The sequence below is a fragment of the Camellia sinensis genome, chromosome 3, assembly GCF_055761805.1.
Source record: "Camellia sinensis isolate YWXY chromosome 3, ASM5576180v1, whole genome shotgun sequence".
NCBI lineage: Eukaryota > Viridiplantae > Streptophyta > Magnoliopsida > Ericales > Theaceae > Camellia > Camellia sinensis.
In genome coordinates, this window is record NC_138963.1 from 179,506,763 (window position 1) to 179,526,702 (window position 19,940).

The window sequence follows — 19,940 nt, forward strand, 5'->3', positions numbered from 1 at the left end:
AAAAAGATAGATTATATAGGTTATGCCTCTTTTGGGAATATAGTTTTTAGTCATTTTTTTTGGTCTGTAGTAAAAGTTAAAAGTTGATTTTTTTGGCTTTTTTTTCATTTGAAAAGTTAGTTTTTAGTCAATAGTGAAATTACAATTCTACCCCTCATGGGTCAAAATATGCTATATGGGTGAAATCGTAAATATTTTAAATTAAATGAGGCTAATTTAGTCATTTTATTGTAATTTGATATCATAAACAAATTAAGAGTAATGCTAGGGACACCAAATTTTCTACCAAACAAATGACCAAATGTCTCACATGGGTGTGGGGTCCGCAATTTTGGGGGCCCCACACCCATGTGAGATATTTGATCATTTATTTGGTAGAAAATTTGGGACCTCTAGCATTTTCCATTAATAAAAAAAGTCAAAAGTAATTTTTCACTAAAGTTTGGGATTGAAGTTTGGGACTAATTAGGAGGCCAAAGTTTGGGATTGACCAAAGTTTGGGATTGAAGTCTGGCATTGAAGTTTGGGACTAATTAAGATAAAAATAAGTTAAAAATTACAAAAATAAAATATTATATTTAAATTATAGATATTTTTTTCTCTTCTAAGAATTAAAAAAAAAAAATCAATCCAAACTAATATTTTAACCAGAGTTAAAATAGTCAAAAAAAAATTTAATTAAAATAGTCACATGCCAAACCATAGCTATATATACCTAAAATTGATTTTTTTTTTAATATATATTAAAGTGTTTATGAATACTGAAAATAGACACTGACATTAGGTAATCAGAAATGATACAGACTCCACAAGTATTCTACCGCCACGTCTCCTACAAGTACTTCACCCCCAAGACCCCCCAATACGGCTTCGTCTGACATTGAAGTTTGGGACTAATTAAGATAAAAATGAGTTAAAAATTATAAAAATAAAAAATCAATCCAAACTAATATTTTAACCAGAGTTAAAATAGTTAATTTTTTTTTTAATTAAAATAGTCACATGCCAAACCATAGCTATATATACCTAAAATTGATTTTTTTTTAATATAGATTAAAGTGTTTATGGATATTGGAAATAGACACTGACATTAGGTAATCAGCAATGATATAGACTCCCACAAGTACTTCATCGCCACGACTCCTACAAGCACTTCACCCCCAAGACCCCCATATGGCTTCGTCTGGCGTTGAAGTTTGGGACTAATTGAGATAAAAATGAGTTAAAAATTATAAAAATAAAATATTATATTTAAATTATAATTTTTTTTCTCTTCTAAGAATTAAAAAAAAAAATCAATCCAAACTAATATTTTAACCAGAGTTAAAATAGTCAAAAAAAATTTAATTAAAATAGTCACATGCCAAACCATAGCTATATATACCTAAAATTGAATTTTTTTTAATATATATTAAAGTGTTTATGAATACTGAAAATAGACACTGACATTAGGTAATCAGAAATGATATAGACTCTACAAGTACTCCTACAAGCACTTCACCCCCAAGACTCCCCCCAATACGGCTTCGTCTGGCATTGAAGTTTGGGACTAAATAAGATAAAAATGAGTTAAAAATTATAAAAATAAAAAATCAATCCAAACTAATATTTTAACCGTTAAAACAGTTAATTTTTTTTTAATTAAAATAGTCACATGCCAAACCATAGCTATATATACCTAAAATTGAATTTTTTTTTAATATAGATTAAAGTTTTTATGGATACTGGAAACAGACACTGACATTAGGTAATCAGAAATGATATAGACTCCCACAAGTACTCCATCGCCACGACTCCTACAAGCACTTCACCCCCAAGACCCCCCATATGGCTTCGTCTCGCGTTGAAGTTTGGGACTAATTAAGATAAAAATGAGTTAAAAATTATAAAAATAAAATATTATATTTAAATTATAATTTTTTTTTCTCTTCTAAGAATTAAAAAAATAAAAAAATCAATCCAAACTAATATTTTAACCAGAGTTAAAATAGTAAAAAAAAATTTAATTAAAATAGTCACATGTCAAACCATAGCTATATATACCTAAAATTGAATTTTTTTTTTTTAATATAGATTAAAGTGTTTATGGATGCTAGAAATAGACCCTGATATTAGGTAATCAGAAATGACATAGACTCCCACAAGGACTCCACCGCCACGACTCCTACAAGCACTTCACCCCCAAGGCCGCCCCCCATATGGCTTCATCTGGCATTGAAGTTTGGGACTAATTAAGATAAAAATGAGTTAAAAATTATAAAAATAAAATATTATATTTTAATTATAATTTTTTTTTCTCTTCTAAGAATTAAAAAAATAAAAAAATCAATCCAAACTAATATTTTAACTAGAGTTAAAATAGTCAAAAAAAAAATTTAATTAGAATAGTCACATGCCAAACCATAGCTATATATACCTAAAATTGATTTTTTTTGTAATATAAATTAAAGTGTTTATGGATGCTGGAAATAGACACTGACATTAGTTAATTAGAAATGATATATAGACTCTCACAAGTACTCTACCGCCACAACTCCTATAAGAACTTCACCCCCAAGAACCCCCCCCCACCCCCCCCCCCCAATGCACACGTGTCAGAGAGATAGGAAAAATAAAAATAAAAGTACACATGACCATTCACAATTATTTAAGGGTCATGGAGGTCTCCCAAAATAGAGGTCCCAAGTATTTTCCTTAGGTAATTTATTTTTTATTTTTGAGAAAAACGAAAAAATGATCGTTAACCCTATAGGGCTTGTTTGGTTTGTATCTCAAGATATAATTTTGAAAAAAAATTTCAAAATTTTGTTCAGTTCAAATTTTTTGAAAAATATTTTTAAAATCATTTTCTCTTTCCTACATATCAATCAATCACATTTTCTCTCTTCTCTCTCCTTTTCAATCACTTTTTTTTTTTTTTTTCATGCACATCTACCTAACAACAAAAAATATCAAATCATTCCAACTCCAAAATTATTTTCAAAATACACAACCAAACAAATCAAAAAAATTTCTAAACTCTCTCTCCAATTTTTTTTTTTGTGAAAATTTATCTCAAAACACAAATCAAACACAACCACAATATTTAACATAAAACAAATTATACAAAACTTTTATTATGAAATAATGTTGTTGAATGTGTGTCTTTCATTTTACAAAACTTTCATTAGTAATAAGGGTCATTTTGACAAGCGGGCTAAAAACTAGATATTTTTTTGTTTTTTTGACTTTTTAAAATTATATTACTCTCTATTTTTTTATACATTTTCTTAAAAAAATTTAAAGAATATTTCAAAATTTATTGAAATCTGATGAACATTAGATGTTTTTTCATCCTATATTTTCAAACATTATTGAAATTTGATGAACATTAGATGTTTGAAATCCAATGTTTGTAACATGACTCTGATGTTATTAACATTGTATCTGATGTTATTAACATTGTAATGGGACCTTTCAGTCTATAAAAAAACTTTTAGGACTAAACAGTGCATAAGTTATTAATTTGGGATTTATTGGTGCATCCCCCTAACTTTTAACCAAGTTACTAAAACATTCCTAAAATTACTTAATTACAAAATATGTCATCATCACATGATTCTAGTAAGAGTTTCGTTTCAGTTTTTCTTGTGAGATTAACATTTTTCTTCTAAATGACTTCAACTTGGAACTGCAAATTAACATTTTTTTTTGTTTGATAGATAAGTCATAAATTACATATCAAAAAGATATTATAATGAGGGAAAATTATTCAATAAAACTATACGTCCAGACCCAACACACCTTTCGAGGTGGGAAAAAATAAGCCTAATTTCTACGCAAAATTTAAAAACCAAAGCTAGGCAAGCAACTGCAAATTAACATGTATTGAATAAAGTAATAAATTGTATATATATATAAAAAAAAACAACCAAACAAACAAAAGAAAGAAAGAAAGACAAAATCAGCAGTGAAACTAACATTATTTAATTTTTTCATTCTTCCTGGGTACTTGAACAACTTACAATAAAATGGTTTAATATGACAATAATGTTTTTTTGAAAGAGAATTATTATATATCACTAAATGATTTTATTTTTTAAGATCACATAACAAAAGACATTCTACTATTTAAGCATTCGTTTGGCATGTCAAAAAACTTGACTTTTTAGTTATTTTAATCATAAAAAGACAAAATATGTTAAAAAATTAATAAAACAAAATGTTACATTCAAACTATAATCATTTTATTTTTTTCTCACAAAATTCAAAAAAATATATCTCAAACAAAATTTTTTAGTCTCACATTAAAATAGTCAAAAAATTAAAAAGTCAACTCATATCTCAAACGAACTCTAAATATAACATATTATGTGTGGTGTGAATACACACATGAAGTGAACGAAACGTGTTAAATTTATCCTTGTAAAATGTTCATTTTTTTTAAATAATGAGGAAGTTTTTCATAATAAGGTGTCGTTTGGGAAGTGGGTTGGCTTTTTGATTTTTTAGTTTTTTTAGTTATTTTTGTCTGGGCTAAAAAGCTTGGATTGTGAAGGGCTTTTTGACTTTTTGACCTTTTTGAATTTTTTGTGAGAGAAGAGTGTAATGATTATGGGTTGGATGTGATGTTTTGTTTGTTGTGACTAAAATAGCCACAAACAGTAGCGGAGCCAAGAAAATAAATCAGATGGGACACTTCTTAATTACAACGTTGAAAATATTTATAAAAATATTTCACATAAATTTTTACGATTAACTTCAAGAAAGATTAAAAAAAAAAAAAAATCAGTGTGTTTGGTTTGAGTTTTTTGAATTAAGTTTTTTATTTTTTATTTTATTTTATTTTTAGTGAAAAAATAATATTTGTGAAAAAATATTTTAAAAATTGATAAATACATAAAAATATAAAAAATGTATTATTTTTTATATATTTTTGGTATTTAGTGAATTTTTTAAAGATTTTTTCACAAAAATTATATTTTTTAAGTATATTTATGTTAGATGTGTCTAAAAATTAAAAAAATAATTGCTTAAAATATTAAAAAAATTCAATAAAAACAAGAACATAGAATTTTTTAAAAAGTGTTTTTAGAAAACTCAAATCAAACAAAATAAATATGTTATTTGTAATTAGTGTATCACGGACAACATTAAAAAAAGTCATGGATATAAAGTTTTAAAATAAATTATATAATGGTAAAATAATTTTTTATACAAAATATGCGTAAATATTTAATATAATAGTCATACCACGCAATCATTAACATGTGACATTACCAACCAATAATAAAGAAACACATAGCGGATGAACCATGCATATTAAATGTAACTAACAAATTTAATAAATTCTATATTTTCATTGAGATTAATTATGTTTGCATATCAATAATGATAGAGATCACTATTATATTGAATTTTTTATAGATAATAATATCATAGTCTCTTTATTTTCAATCAAAACAATCATTATTGTTCTTAAAATTTTTAAAATATCATTGAGATTTCACTCTAAATAATATTTTTATAAATTTTTTTTATATAAAATATTTTCTTTATGTTTGTTAAAATAATAATAATAAAAAATTCCAAAACTTAGAGGGGCCACGTGACCCCAGGCTCTCCGTCCCTCCCCCCTCGCCACAAACCATCTTCCCAAACCTAGCCTAAGCCACCAAATGAATCCAAAAGCAGCAAATAAAAATTACCAACCAAATTCATTTCAAATAGACTCACGTCAAGCAAGTATTAAAATTATATCATAAACTCGTTTTCTTTTAAAAAAAATATCTATTATAGAAATAATATTACACTTATTACTTTTTTATACCACTTTTAATATATCAGCTCATGTGTTAATGTCATTTGAGATAAATATGAGTGATGAGACTCACTACATCAAAGATGAGTTAAGACATGAGGTGATATGTTAAAAATGATATAAAAAAGTGGTAAAGTGTAGCATTATTGCTAGTATAATTATGATAGAATCTTAAATGATATTATCAGTTAGAGTAATGCGGGATTACGAAAAAAATTTTATGAAATGTTTTATGAATGTTTTTCATTTTTCGATTGGTGTGATGTTTTATTATATGTATAATCTAATATTGTGTTTGGTTGAGAGATTTGAAATTTTTTTGAAAAGACAGAATGAAAAAATAAGTGAAATAATATAATTATATTTCATTTAATTTCATACTTTTTTTTTTCAATTTTCAAATCAAACACAACGCAAGAGTAAAGTGAAATATGAGAAAAAAAATCACTTTTTTATTGAGATTTAATGAAAATTTTGATAAATAGTTGAAAATGCTCTAATGAATCCAAAAAAAGTACTAGGGGCACAAAGTTACAACAGAGGCGGGAAAGGTGGGGATGGTTCGTCTGTTAGTGCCGTGAACTTACTTATAAATTGACTACTCTCCCTCTCTTCCTCTCCCATTCCCTTGTGACTTTGCCGAGCCCATTTACCACTTAAACTTTCTAGCGTCTAAAACTTCTCAGTATTAAACTTTCTAGCTTCCCAAACACCCCTTCTCTCAGTTTCTTCATATAAACTTCAAAGCTCCACATTTTTCAAATACAGAGCCCTCTGTCTCTCCTCAATCACCTTTCCATCTCTCTCTCTCTCTCCCTCTCTCTCTCTCACCTTCCAAAACCTTCAGGTACTATAAATCTTAAAACCCATTCAAATTCCTCTAATGGGTTTGTTTTAGTTTCAATTTTTATTGACAATTTCGTAACTTGCAGGAACGACCAAATGACTAACCAGAATGTGGTGGTTTCCGATGCCAAATCAGGCATTGGCTTAGCTCTGTTCTCGTCGGCGGTGGCGAAGCCGCCGGCGGCGGCTGCACAAGGCGGCGGCTTTGTCGCCATTCCAAGAAAAAAGCCCTTGAAGAAGCTCGAAACTGGCAGCGGAGCCGCCAGAATAAGCGCCTGGGTTGACTCAATGAGAGCTTCTTCTCCGACTCGCAAACCTCTCTCCGAATCCGAAGATCAAATCAAAAGCTCTTGGATTGTAAGTGTTAATTCTCGTTCACAATTTTCTTTTGTGTTTCCATCGGAATCTCTCTGTTTTTGTCTAATCTATTTCCCTGAATTTTCTTGGAGAAGCAGCTTCATCATCCATCTGCTTTAACCATGTTCGAGCAGATTATAAATGCTTCGAGCGGGAAACAAATAGTGATGTTTCTTGATTACGACGGTACTCTGTCGCCGATTGTCGAAGACCCAGATCGAGCTTTCATGACCAAAGAGGTTCGTTTTCTGTTTGGTTCAACTTTCTCTGTTATTTTCTTGATAGAAAATTCTCAGGAAAATTTCATATCCTCTATTTTGTGATTATGAATCAGATGAGAAAGGCTGTAAGTGATGTTGCACAGTATTTCCCTACAGCCATAGTTACCGGGAGGTGCAGAGCCAAGGTACATTTTAATCAATTCTGTATTCGTAGAATGTTTTTTCTTTATTTTTTATTTTTTATTTTGATATTGTGTTTTTCAGAGATTTTAAAGGCTTCATTATATTGATTTAATAAATATTTATGTGGTTTAAATATTGCAGGTTTATAACTTTGTAAAATTATCACAGCTTTACTATGCTGGGAGTCATGGCATGGACATCAAGGGACCAGCTAAAGACAGCAATAACAGAGAAGTGAATGCTAATGCTAATCTTAATGTATGTACTGATTTAATCAAAATTATTATTTTTTAATTTAGTATATTTTTTTTTCTCAATATTCTTAGTTTGTATTCTTATGTTAATTTTTGGGTTTTATTCAGGACAATCAAGGGCTCTCTTTCCAGCCTGCCAGAGAATTTTTACCCATGATTGACAAGGTTTGTTTTCTCTCTCTCGCTCTCAAGAAAATTGAAATGCAATATATAGGGTAATGATTGGTAGCCACAAATTTTATGGCTCAAATGGTCCGAAAATGTCAAAACGATGTCGTTTTGGGTACAAAACAACTCCGAAAATGCCAAAACGACGTCGTTTTGATATTTTCGGGCCATTTGAGTCACAGAATTTGTGGCTACCAAACATTTTCCCAATATATATATATATATATATGCATAGCATGGATGTTGATGTTGGGAATTGTTTTTTCAGGTGTACAAAGTTTTGTTAGAGAAAATCAAATCCACCCCTGGGGCTAAGGTGGAAAACAACAAATTTTGTTTATCAGTACACTATCGCTGCGTTGATGAAAAAGTAAAAATCCAAAGCATAGTTTTTTTCATTTCTTATAATTTTTCAATTTGTTAATGTTACTAATTAGCTTTTTCCTAATTTCCTTTTTAATCAGAGTTGGAATGCATTAGCAGAGCAAGTTAAGTCAGTGCTTAACGACTACCCAAAGCTTAAATTGACTCAAGGAAGGAAGGTGGGATACACATTCATTTCTTTATCATTTGATCGTTCTTGTGATTGTTGAAAAATTTTGTTCATTATTTGAATCCTCAATGATCGTATAAAACTTACAATTTCTTATTAAAAACAGGTGTTAGAAATCCGACCAACCATCAAATGGGACAAGGGAAAGGCCCTTGAATTCTTGTTAGAGTCACTCGGTGAGTTTTCTTCACCAATTGTGTGCATCCAACAACACTCTCTTCTTAATTTTTTTGATAATTAAATATAAGTTTAACATGTTCTAATTATGTGTGTTCTATGTTTTTTGTTCAAAACTAGGTTATGCGAATTCCGATGATGTTTTTCCGGTATACATCGGCGATGATAGAACCGACGAGGATGCATTTAAGGTAAATGTTCTTATTATTTTCATGTTTCCTTTGATGAATTAGTTTCACATTAGGACTCATTTTAATATGTGTAAATGTATAATAATTAGGTGTTGCGCGATAGAGGACAAGGGTTTGGAATACTTGTGTCGAAAGTTCCAAAGGAGACTAATGCCTCTTATTCTTTGCAAGAGCCTTCTGAGGCAAGTACCATGCAATTTCTTCCCTATAATTTTTTATTTTACCTTGACCTACTTTTTTTCTTCCAATTTTCTATGCTAGATTATTGATTATTATTTTTGAATTTTTTTAGGTTATGCATTTTTTGCGACGTTTGGTGGAATGGAAAAAATCACTGCTACATGGACATTAGAAGCGTGTAGATGACGAGAAATTGATCTCATCCCTTCATTTTAAATTTTTTTTTTTTTTGGCTCTTAAATTCCAACCCTAAAAATTTGGTAGGGGTCCGTTGATATTATGTAATTTTCTTGTTCAGATCAAAATTGATAGAGAACGGGAGAAGGAAAATTTGTAATGTCGAAAAAATTCAAGTAAAATAATTTTAAAAACTATTTGAGTACTTTCTCTCTTCTCATTTGAGTGAAATGTTTAAAGCCGCAACCTGAATCAAGTGTGAACATGGCTAATGCAGGCTTCTGTTAATTTGCAAAATATTAATTTTTATGCAAGTATGTGACTGCGCAAGGCACTTTTAATGTTAAACAACAGAATATTATACATGTTCACAATGTGTGGTTTAAAAAGATTTTAATGTGAGCATTAAAAAATAAGCTAGTTTTTCATAAATGTTACGAATATTACAAAGTAAGGTTCTTTAAACTTTAGTGCAACTTGAGAGGCAACTACAAAAGAATCACATGGCATTTTAGGTTTTTTGAAGATCAATGGAGGGAAAGCTAAAAGAAACTGTATATGGTAAACACAAGAAAAATGATATTTGATGGAAAGTCAGACTGAATGAAGTCTCGTTTGGTAATTTTTAATTTTAATTAAAAAGTCATTACAAATTACATGTTCTCTTTATTTTTTGTATATTTTTATGAAAAAAGTTAAAAAATTATTAAAATAATTTGTTTTCAAACGAGATATAAGTCCTCATTATTGATATTAACTAAGGGTGTAAATTTGACCCGGCCCCAACCCGGCCCATTCGGGCCTCGCGGGCGCTCGCCAAAATTCGGTCAAGGTTGGGTCGGCCCACGGGCTAAAAAAATTAAGCCAAAGCCCATAGGTATTCGGTCATTGGGTCGGCCCAATGGGCTCAGGCCTGGCCTCGGGCCAGGCCCTAAGTAGGCCTTAAGCGGGCCAATGGGTTGGGCCATGGGCTGAGCCGGGCTTCAAAACAGTGGCCCAGGCCCTAGCCCAGGGACTCGGATAGGGATTGGGCCTCGGCCCAAGCGAGCCTAAACGAGCTGAGCCCATCTCGAGCCGCAGGCGAGTTTCGGGCTGCGGGCCATTTTTACACCCCTAATATTAATAAGTAATGATAGGATGATTAAACTTTTAGTCATCACAATATTGTCATTCATGTATTGATATAATGTGGGTGAAATCCACTAAATCAACATGGTATAAGAGAATCAGTCAGCTATTGTAGAGAGCAAAAGCTATAAATATCAGCTCCATCAGACTCTCTGAATCTTCATTCATTTTGTGAATGCTACAATGCCTCAATTGATTTGTTGAGGCACCATTCATACGATAAACTATATTTTTATTATATCTTCTGGAGCAAAGCTGGGCCAAAAAGTCATGACCAATCGTCCACCCGGATGTCCTCTTGGATGTCCTGTGAGTGCCCTGTAACAAAGAAGGAAAAATGCTCAAATTTGACCTGACCAGTCGACCGGCCGATCGACTGCCCCTCAGTGGGTTCGGCCCTCCTGTGTTGCTGCTGCTCTGCTATTGTTTAGGTGTTCATCTATTGTTGTCATGGGGCTTATTTATACTTGTTTGTTCATAACATTTGAATGAAATAGAATTTTAGAATAGAGAGTTTGATAGAGTGTGTATAAAAAAAGAGGCTAACCAAAATATAAAAATGAGTTTTACATTATAACTTGGCTCAAAATTTATTGAGATTGATGTTCATCGCAACATTGCTCTTGTACCAAAAATCAGCCCCTGACATCACAAATTAGCATATAATTGTCTTTGAAGATTACCTAAATTTTTTGAAACAATTGTAAGTTAACCGGCTGTGAAATTATCCTTTATTCTTGTATGTTTCCGTTATGGAACAAAGCATGATGTACACGTTTCGATTCTACAACTTGACCTTTTGGTAGTGGTAGTGGTAGGGGTGTCCGCGGTTCGGTTTGGGACGATTTACGGTTCGATTTAGACCCACCCATATGTATGCGGTTTGAGGAAAAGTCAACCCGCAACCGCCCACAATGCGGTTTGTGCGGATAGGGTTCGCGGTTGCAAGGGCGGTTGCAGGCGGTTTGCGGATTGAACTTTTTTTCAAATTTTTTTTGTTAAATCCTTTTTTTTCCCCATTTTTTATCAATATTTCTTTTAGACCTTTTTCCTCCAATTTTCTAAAATACTCTAACATTAATAATTAATGAATTAAAACTTATAAAAAACTTATAAAATAAAAAACACAACAAAATCAATTTGTAACCTAAACAAATCATTCAAAATTTACCTTCATCATTAACTTGCATTCATCTCAATTTGCAACCTAAACAAATCATTCAAAATCTACATTCATCATTGACTTGCATTTATCCTACATTCATCATTTCTAACCCAAATATATATATATAAAAAAAGTAATTCTTCATTAACTTACATTCATCCAAAATGCAAAAAAATAAATAAAAATGAAAGGGATTTTTTTGAACGATCAGATTTAAAAAAAAAAAAAAAAAGTTTTATGCGGGCGGGTTGGGCGGGTGCGGGTCAAACCCCGCAATCCGCCTGCAATCCCAAAATTAAATAAAATCCAAACCGCACCTTACCCTAATGTGTTTGCGAAACCGCCCATACATGCGCGGTTCGAATTGGATAGGACGGTTTGGACGGGTCGGATGACCCTATACCCAGCCCATGTTACCAAGTGAAAATGAAGTACACATTTCAATTCCTAAATTCGAACATAATTACAATTTTAAGAGGATTGCTTTACAGCATTAGGGTCCTCAATCTAGACTACATGGCAGAAAGGAGGAGTGAGAGAAAAAAATCCACAAACCTTTATTTATTTTTGCATTCTTAAGGCCTATATATTTGAAATTGATGACTTCTCTCCAGTATAAATTGTATCAAGTAGTTACATTTAAAAGACTCATTACATATCTCAGTCTAGTGATCTAAAACATTTATTTCATGGACCATTATGTAAATCATTTACAACAACTTCAAATTGCAATTATACTTACTGAACTAATATAATTTTTTTGTAATAAATATTATGCATAGAGACTGAAGTGGGTGAAAATTAATCAAGTCTTGGTGCTAGGCCCAATGCAATACTCACTCCAAGGTGGAGCTAGGTCGGACCTCGGCCCTATGGCCAACACTTGCTCCGAAATAAGACAATCATAGGAGTTCGGCCCAATGTACGAGCGTCACTCCAAAGTGGGCCGAGCAACATGGTGGACCTTCTGGATGGACAGAATCACTCCGAAGTGGGTTGAGCAACATATTGGACCTTCTGGATGGACAGAACCACTCCGAAGTGGGTTGAGCAACATGTTGGACCTCCTGGTTGGACAACCGTTCTAGAGCAGACCAACTTAGAGAAGGCCAATTCACTGAAGATCTTTCTTAGGTCCACTAGAGACAAACAACTCTGCTCCTCTCCCTCTGTATGAACATAACGTGGAGACATGGAGGTGCAGAGGGACAAGGAGCATATATGACAGACCTGCGTCTGAATGGCAGGCGGAGTGGTCGTCCTCTTCCAATGAGAGATGTCCGCTAATGAGACAAACAAAACAGACCTGCACCCGAGTGTCAGGCGGAGTGGTCGTCCTCCTCCAATAGGAGACGACCACGAATAAGACACGTTGGACAGATGGCGGAGAGAGAAGGACTTGAACGACAAACAACCTTCTCCTATAAAAGGTGAACACTATTCACTCTGAAGGGATCCGAAAATGGACACACTCAACACATATACTCTTTGTATTCTCTCTTTTTCCTCTCCCTGAGTCCCTAACTTTACCATCGGAGGGGTTTCCGACCAAACCCCGGTCGGGCAGCCTCACCGTTTGTTACTCTGTGCAGATCTTCAATTCCCGGAGCACAGTGTTCATCCACGAAGTTCAACCCTTCTTCATAGTGCGGAAATCACCCCCGCACAATTGGCGCCGTCTGTGGGAAAACCACTGTTTGCTTCGTGACGACCTCCGGCGATGGGAATCGAAGATACACCCCATTCTGGGCTAGCAGAGAGAACCAAAGATAACGGTCCAGCATTCCCTAGAAGGCATGAAGACCTTGCAGACCTTAACGAATAGAGCACCGATGTAGTAGAGCAACGTCATGTCATCGTCGGCGAGTCACCCCAACATAGCTCCCTTGATAGAGACAACCGCGACCAAAGGGAGAGAGTACCACACTGTTCTATGACAAGCTCTGGTGAGGGGAACGAAAGAGATACCTTTGTTGCCACTGTGGAAAAGGACTTTGTTGACAGAGAAGACAAAGGATAACAAATTAACACTTCGAAGAGTGCCGGAAAACTAGATCTGCACTAATGGATATAGAGAGACCAGATCTGCACTGACAGATGAAGTCTAGACACGACGTACACCACTGTACTATTGTTTAGTCGTTCTAATGCCTCATTCTAAAGGACTCCGATGAAAGAGATGATGATCGATAAAGGACTATATTTTATGAAAGTGTTGGAGGACCAGATCTGCATCGAAGAACAAAGTCCAAATACGATGGAACACCACCGCATCATTGTTACTGACTCGTCTCATCATCTAGACGGAAGGACTCCAATTGGAGAAGACGAATGATAAAGAACCAATAATCCTAATAGTGTCAAAATACTAGATTTGTATCAATACTATTCAGTTGTCCCACCGACTAGACGGAAGAACTCCAATGATGGAGAAGACGAATGACAAAGGATAGATGCTCCTGAGTCTTCTGAAATATGAGATCTGTATTGACGAAACAAAGTTTAGATGTGGTGAAGCTCTACCATATCCTCGCAATTGAGTTGTTCCATTTATTGGAAGGAAAGACTCCATTGATGGAGAAAACAACAAACAAGGGTATGGTACAACCAAAACATAAGTCTGGGCTGATCCCAGTCGACCACCTTGACGTGGGCCTAACAAAGGTTTGGGCTGATCCCAGTCGACCACCTTGACGTGGGCCTAACAAAGGTCTGGATCGATTCCAGCCAACCACCTTAGTGTGGGCCTAACAAAGGTCTGGGCTGATCCCAGTCGACCACCTTGACGTGGGCCTAACAAAGGTCTGGGCTGATCCCAGTCGACCACCTTGACGTGGGCCTAACAAAGGTCTGGACCGATCCCAGCCGACCACCTTAGTGTGGGCCTAACAAAGGTCTAGGTTGATCCTAGTTGACCAGTTCGATGTGGGCCGAACAAAGGCCACTCCGATATAGGCCGAATAGAAGCTAGGTTAAACCTAACTGTCCACCCCGAAGTGCGACGAACGAAAGCCACCCTGAAGTGTGCCATACAGAAGTTAGATCGAAGCTAGTCCTTCATTAAGAGGTGGGTTGAATAGAGGCCAGCCAACGTAGGCCAAAAAGAAGATAGGTTCAACCTAGCCGTCTACTCCAAAGTGTGCCGAACAAATGCCACTCCGAAGTGGACCGAACAAGAGCTAGGTTAAACCGAGCCCTCTACAATGAAGTCTGAACAGAAGCTAGGTCAAAGCTTGCTCTCCACTCCAAAATGGGATAAACAGAGGTGTAACCGAGTCAAGTAACGGCCGAACAATGATGATCGATTGGGGGCAAGACAACTAATTCAATTAAGGCCAAACGGGAAATATTGCAAGGTTTCCCTATTATTGCTCGACTGGAAGAGCAACTTAACTTTTCAAAGGCATAAGGCGAAGTCTAGTCGAACAACGAACAATGTAGGGCTACATCCTTGTTGCTCGGCTGGGGGCAAACAACATAAACATGAAGAAATTGAAAGTTCGAGTTACAAGTCCAACACTTGGCAAATTTCGAAGATACTTTATTAACTTAAAGTTTCATTACAAAAGGACCTCAGCCTAACGAAGGTGATACGAACTGGAAGAGCTACAAAGAGGGATGAACAATAGAAGTTGGTCAAACGCCCAATGCTTGGGCCGAGCAATAGAAGTTAGTTAGACGCCTAAAGCTTGGGCCGAGCAACAGAAGTTAAGTGGACGCCCAACACCCATTTTGAAGTGGGCCGAGCAACGGAAGTTGGTCGGACGCCCAATGCTCACTCTGAAGTAGACCGAGCAACAAAAGTTTGTCGGACGCCCGATGCCTGGGCCGAGCAATAAAAGTTTGTCGGACGCCCAATGCCTGGGCCGAGCAATAGAAGTTGGTCAGACGCCCAACGCTTCGACCGAGCAACAACGGTTGGTTGGATACCCAATGCCTACTCTTAAGCGCGCCGAGCAATGGATGTTAATTGGATGCCCAACACCCATTCCGAAGTGGGCCGAGCAACGAAAGTTAACCGGACACCTAATGCTCACTTTGAAGTGGACCGAGCAACAAAAGTTGGTTGGACGCCCAATGCCTGGGCCGAGCAATAGAAGTTGGTTGGACGCCCGACGCTTGGGCCAAGCAACAAAAGTTGATCGGACGTCCAATGCCTGGGCTAAGCAGTAGAAGTTGGTCAGACGCCCAACGCTTGGGCCGAGCAACAAAAGTTGGTCGGACACCCAATGACTGGGCCGAGCAGCAGAAGTTGGTCAGACACCCAATGCCTAGGCCGAGCAACAAAGGCTGAGCAATGAAAGTTGGTCGGACGCTCAATGCTCACTCCAAAGTGGACCAAGCAATAGTGGCTGATTGGACGCCTAACATCCACTCCAAAATGGATCGAGCAAAGGAAGCAAGTCAAAACTAGCTAAGCAAGACCAAGTTTCATAGCTCGAGTAAACCACCAAAAGATTGACAACAAACAAAGTTGGAAGTGCAACATTCTACCAAATAAATACACTACAAACAACAAGCAAAGGTCGAAGGAGTGCAGTGCCCGACGAGAGTCAATATTATCGAAGTCGATACCAAGACTATAACGACTATGTGCTAGACAACTCTCAAGATAAGAGGTGCTAACATTGACAGTAGCTTGGTGGTAGAGAAACCGAATTAAAAAATGCAAACTCGCAACGCCAAAGCTGCTAGGGCCGACCAAGCAACTCGGTGTTGAAAAACAAAAATTATGCAAACAAGCTGCTACGGCCAACTAACTAAGTGACGGACAATCCTTAAGCTGAAGGTAAAACGACTGACTAATATATGAAGAAACGAGCTAAACAAATGGACGTGTTAATCATGTCCAAACAAGAAAATGGTGCATGATCCGCATGACCAAGCAATGTTAGCAAGCTATGCTTCGAGACCGAGCAGAGTGGAGGGGCAGGACTTGGTCGACCAAGCATTGAGACCAACACCAATTTATCAATTACAAGTAGGATCGAGCAAAAAGATAGCGAATGTCTTTCAAATTAGAACAAAGCTGTGATAAAGCACACTTGGCCTGCTTTGAAGCGTCGCTGTGTTGCTCGGCCCAATCGACGAACACTGCAAAAATATATATATATATATATATACTATTCTGCATATATATTTTTTTCAAGTCAAGCAATGACGCTCAGCCGACTGAGAAAAAAAAAAACACCACATTTAGTTTGGGGGCACAACCGAGCTATAAAACATTGGGCAGACGCATACGTTAGACCGAACAATAATTTTTAATCCAGCTCATGGAGCTCAAATTAAGTTGTGATCACCCAAACTTCGAAGTTGGTGACAGAATTGGCTTCCGCTTCGCCAAACGTAAGCGCAAGCCAGGGGGCAAATGAAGTGGGTGAAAATTAATCAAGTCTTGGTGCTAGGCCCAATGCAATACTCACTCCAAGGTGGAGCTAGGTCGGACCTCGGCCCTATGGCCAACACTTGCTCCGAAATAAGACAATCATAGGAGTTCGGCCCAATGTACGAGCGTCACTCCAAAGTGGGCCGAGCAACATGGTGGACCTTCTGGATGGACAGAATCACTCCGAAGTGGGTTGAGCAACATATTGGACCTTCTGGATGGACAGAACCACTCCGAAGTGGGTTGAGCAACATGTTGGACCTCCTGGTTGGACAACCGTTCTAGAGCAGACCAACTTAGAGAAGGCCAATTCACTGAAGATCTTTCTTAGGTCCACTAGAGACAAACAACTCTGCTCCTCTCCCTCTGTATGAACATAACGTGGAGACATGGAGGTGCAGAGGGACAAGGAGCATATATGACAGACCTGCGTCTGAATGGCAGGCGGAGTGGTCGTCCTCTTCCAATGAGAGATGTCCGCTAATGAGACAAACAAAACAGACCTGCACCCGAGTGTCAGGCGGAGTGGTCGTCCTCCTCCAATAGGAGACGACCACGAATAAGACACGTTGGACAGATGGCGGAGAGAGAAGGACTTGAACGACAAACAACCTTCTCCTATAAAAGGTGAACACTATTCACTCTGAAGGGATCCTAAAATGGACACACTCAACACATATACTCTTTGTATTCTCTCTTTTTCCTCTCCCTGAGTCCCTAACTTTACCATCGGAGGGGTTTCCGACCAAACCCCGGTCGGGCAGCCTCACCGTTTGTTACTCTGTGCAGATCTTCAATTCCCGAAGCACAGTGTTCATCCACGAAATTCAACCCTTCTTCATAGTGCGGAAATCACCCCGCACAGAGACCAACAAAACGAATGATTTAAATTATCCACATAAAAGCCTAATGTATCTCATAAGCTCAATTGCACGGTGTAGTCGATTATGTGGATGGGAAAGAAGCCTCTTATATTGAAAATATTATTTTAATGATGGGTGGTATTGGAACACACGTACACATCAATGATTTGCACATAAAAGTCAATACACGCACAAAAGTTACAAAACTTTTTAGGCAGTCTCACTTCTTAGGAATTCTGTTAAGTTTTTGTAATTGGTAATTTCATTTGATAAAATTTTGTTCAATTATAATTTTATTTGTTTTTATGTTTTAGTGAAAATGTGAGTGTTTAGATGTGAATTCAATTTAAATTATGTCTATGTAGAGGAGTTTGTGATCTTAATCGTGTTATGTTTGTCATTTCGTTGACTAAGTACGAGGATCGAGCGAAGAAAAAGATCATCTAGTATTTTTACAAAGCACCTGGACTTTTGAAAATAAAGTTTTACCGCTTGAGCAGTGAAAGTTAAACTCGAGTAGTCATCTTGTACGTTTTGCACCGCATTTACTCATACCATTCGACTGGTGAAATGTGCGCTCAAGCGGTCTACGCTATCTTATTTTCTATAAAGTGAGCTATACACTATTTTTAGGGTTTGAGCCGTCCAGATTTTCAAGAAAGAAGAAAAAAATAAAATGTTTTATATTTGAGGCTATTTTATGAGTTTTCTTGGTGTATAGAAGGTGATCGATTGATCAACGAATTTTAGATTGTCAAACATCAAGGGTTGGTATTATTATTTCATTTACTAAAGAGAGAGTTGTTCTTCGGTGGATTACGTGGAACTTGAGCCTGAAGTTTTGGAGGATTCCAGAGTGGCTTATTGTCGTGGATTCGATATCAGCGTTGTGGATTTAACGTTGGATAAGAAATTCCGAGGTGAAAACAGTGATGAAAGAGGCACATTGGGGTCGGTTTAATTCGGGCGTGGATTCGCTAGGTAATTGAGAGTACACTTGTATAATTCTTTTTTGTCTTCTTAGTGGATTATTTTGTGATTTTGACTTGTGATTTTTTTTTTATCACAATTGGAAGCACTCAAATTGTGATTTTTTTCACGTTAAAACCATTGTGTCGATTTATTTTTGATTATTTGATTAGAATTATTATAAAAATTAAAATATAATCACAAATTAATATCTCAAAAATTTTAAAATTTTAAAATTTTTCAAACACAATAATGGAAAGAAAGCATCTTTAGTGGTTGTAAAGACACCTGAGAAGTCAGGGACCGCGGTGAGGACTCGTGGGTTATATATTTGAGTGAGGGACTCATGGGTTATATTATAATCAAATATATATTTTTGAGGTTTAATAAATGTTTTTAAGGTTTATTATCATTATTGAGAGTAAAGAAAGAAATCAAGAAAATGAAAGAAAGTTCAAAGCCATCACTTTTAGAGTATGCAAAGTTGATGCTATACATACACTTTTGTTAGTTTGTAATAATCAGAAATATGCAATGCAACACTTATTGAGAGCAATATGACTGAATCAATAATGGGTTTTTTTTTTTAGCTTGTTTCCAAGTGGGATAACTTTTTCATATTTCTTGGAAAGCCTTCATGTTCATGTATGAAATTTAAAACAGTAAGGATAGAAATTTTAAAAATTTTATCAAATATATCATAAAAACTTTATCAAATATCTCACGTGATATGTATGAATCTCACACCTATATAAAATATTTTATAAAAGCTTTAATAAAACTTTCAATATATCTAACATTTTTCAATCCGTCAAAAAAATGTCAATGTGTAAAAAGACTCAAAAGAGTACTAGTTTGCAACTTTGAAAATCCCAACTCACGTGCCCATCCTATTTTTGTATCTTGCGCACCTGCATATTATCGAACACATTTTTCTACCATTCCTTTTCATCAAAAAGTAAAAATATTTGCATGAGAGTGTTAGAGTGTACAATATTTTGTCTTCAAATCTCTTTATTTTTTATTTTAGAATATTTATGTAGTGTGTGATTGGTTGAAATGATTATTTTTTGATAATAGTTAAAATGATTATTTTCTAACAATAGTTAAAATGATTCTATTTATTTGTAATATTTCAAAATATTTATGTAGTCTTTGGTGGGCTAAAATTATTATTTTCTAACAATAGTTAAAATAATTCTATTTATTTATAAATAGTTCAAAATATTTCTTATTTCAACATTGTTTTTAAGTGAGCCAAAGTACGTCTTCATTTAACAAGATAGTTGAGACTAATTTAGTTCATTTAAAAGATAAAA

General features: G+C 35.3%; 1 protein-coding gene across 3 annotated transcripts; it reads left to right on the plus strand.

Moving 5' to 3' along the window:
- Positions 1-6,352: 6,352 nt before the first annotated feature.
- Positions 6,353-9,312, plus strand: LOC114315466 (putative trehalose-phosphate phosphatase D). 3 transcript variants are annotated; one of them, XM_082921570.1, is made up of 12 exons: positions 6,353-6,647; positions 6,733-7,003; positions 7,099-7,242; positions 7,338-7,409; positions 7,549-7,665; positions 7,770-7,826; positions 8,098-8,199; positions 8,294-8,371; positions 8,489-8,558; positions 8,680-8,750; positions 8,840-8,932; positions 9,043-9,312. In XM_082921570.1, the coding sequence occupies exons 2-12, from the start codon at positions 6,743-6,745 to the stop codon at positions 9,100-9,102; spliced, it is 1,125 nt and encodes a 374-aa protein (XP_082777696.1). In that variant the 5' UTR covers positions 6,353-6,647; positions 6,733-6,742; the 3' UTR covers positions 9,103-9,312. The 3 variants fall into 3 exon arrangements, with proteins under 3 accessions (XP_082777696.1, XP_028117880.2, XP_082777695.1); XM_028262079.2 differs by having other exon boundaries at positions 6,369-6,647; positions 7,102-7,242; XM_082921569.1 differs by having other exon boundaries at positions 6,378-6,647; positions 7,096-7,242.
- Positions 9,313-19,940: the final 10,628 nt, after the last annotated feature.

Coding starts and splice junctions, on each gene's coding strand:
- LOC114315466 (XM_082921569.1), top strand. CDS start 6,743: ATGACTAACCAGAATGTGGTGGTTTCCGATGCCAAATCAGGCATTGGC. Junction 7,666..7,769: donor ATGCTAATGCTAATCTTAAT/GTATGTACTGAT, acceptor GGTTTTATTCAG/GACAATCAAGGGCTCTCTTT. Junction 8,933..9,042: donor CTTTGCAAGAGCCTTCTGAG/GCAAGTACCATG, acceptor GAATTTTTTTAG/GTTATGCATTTTTTGCGACG.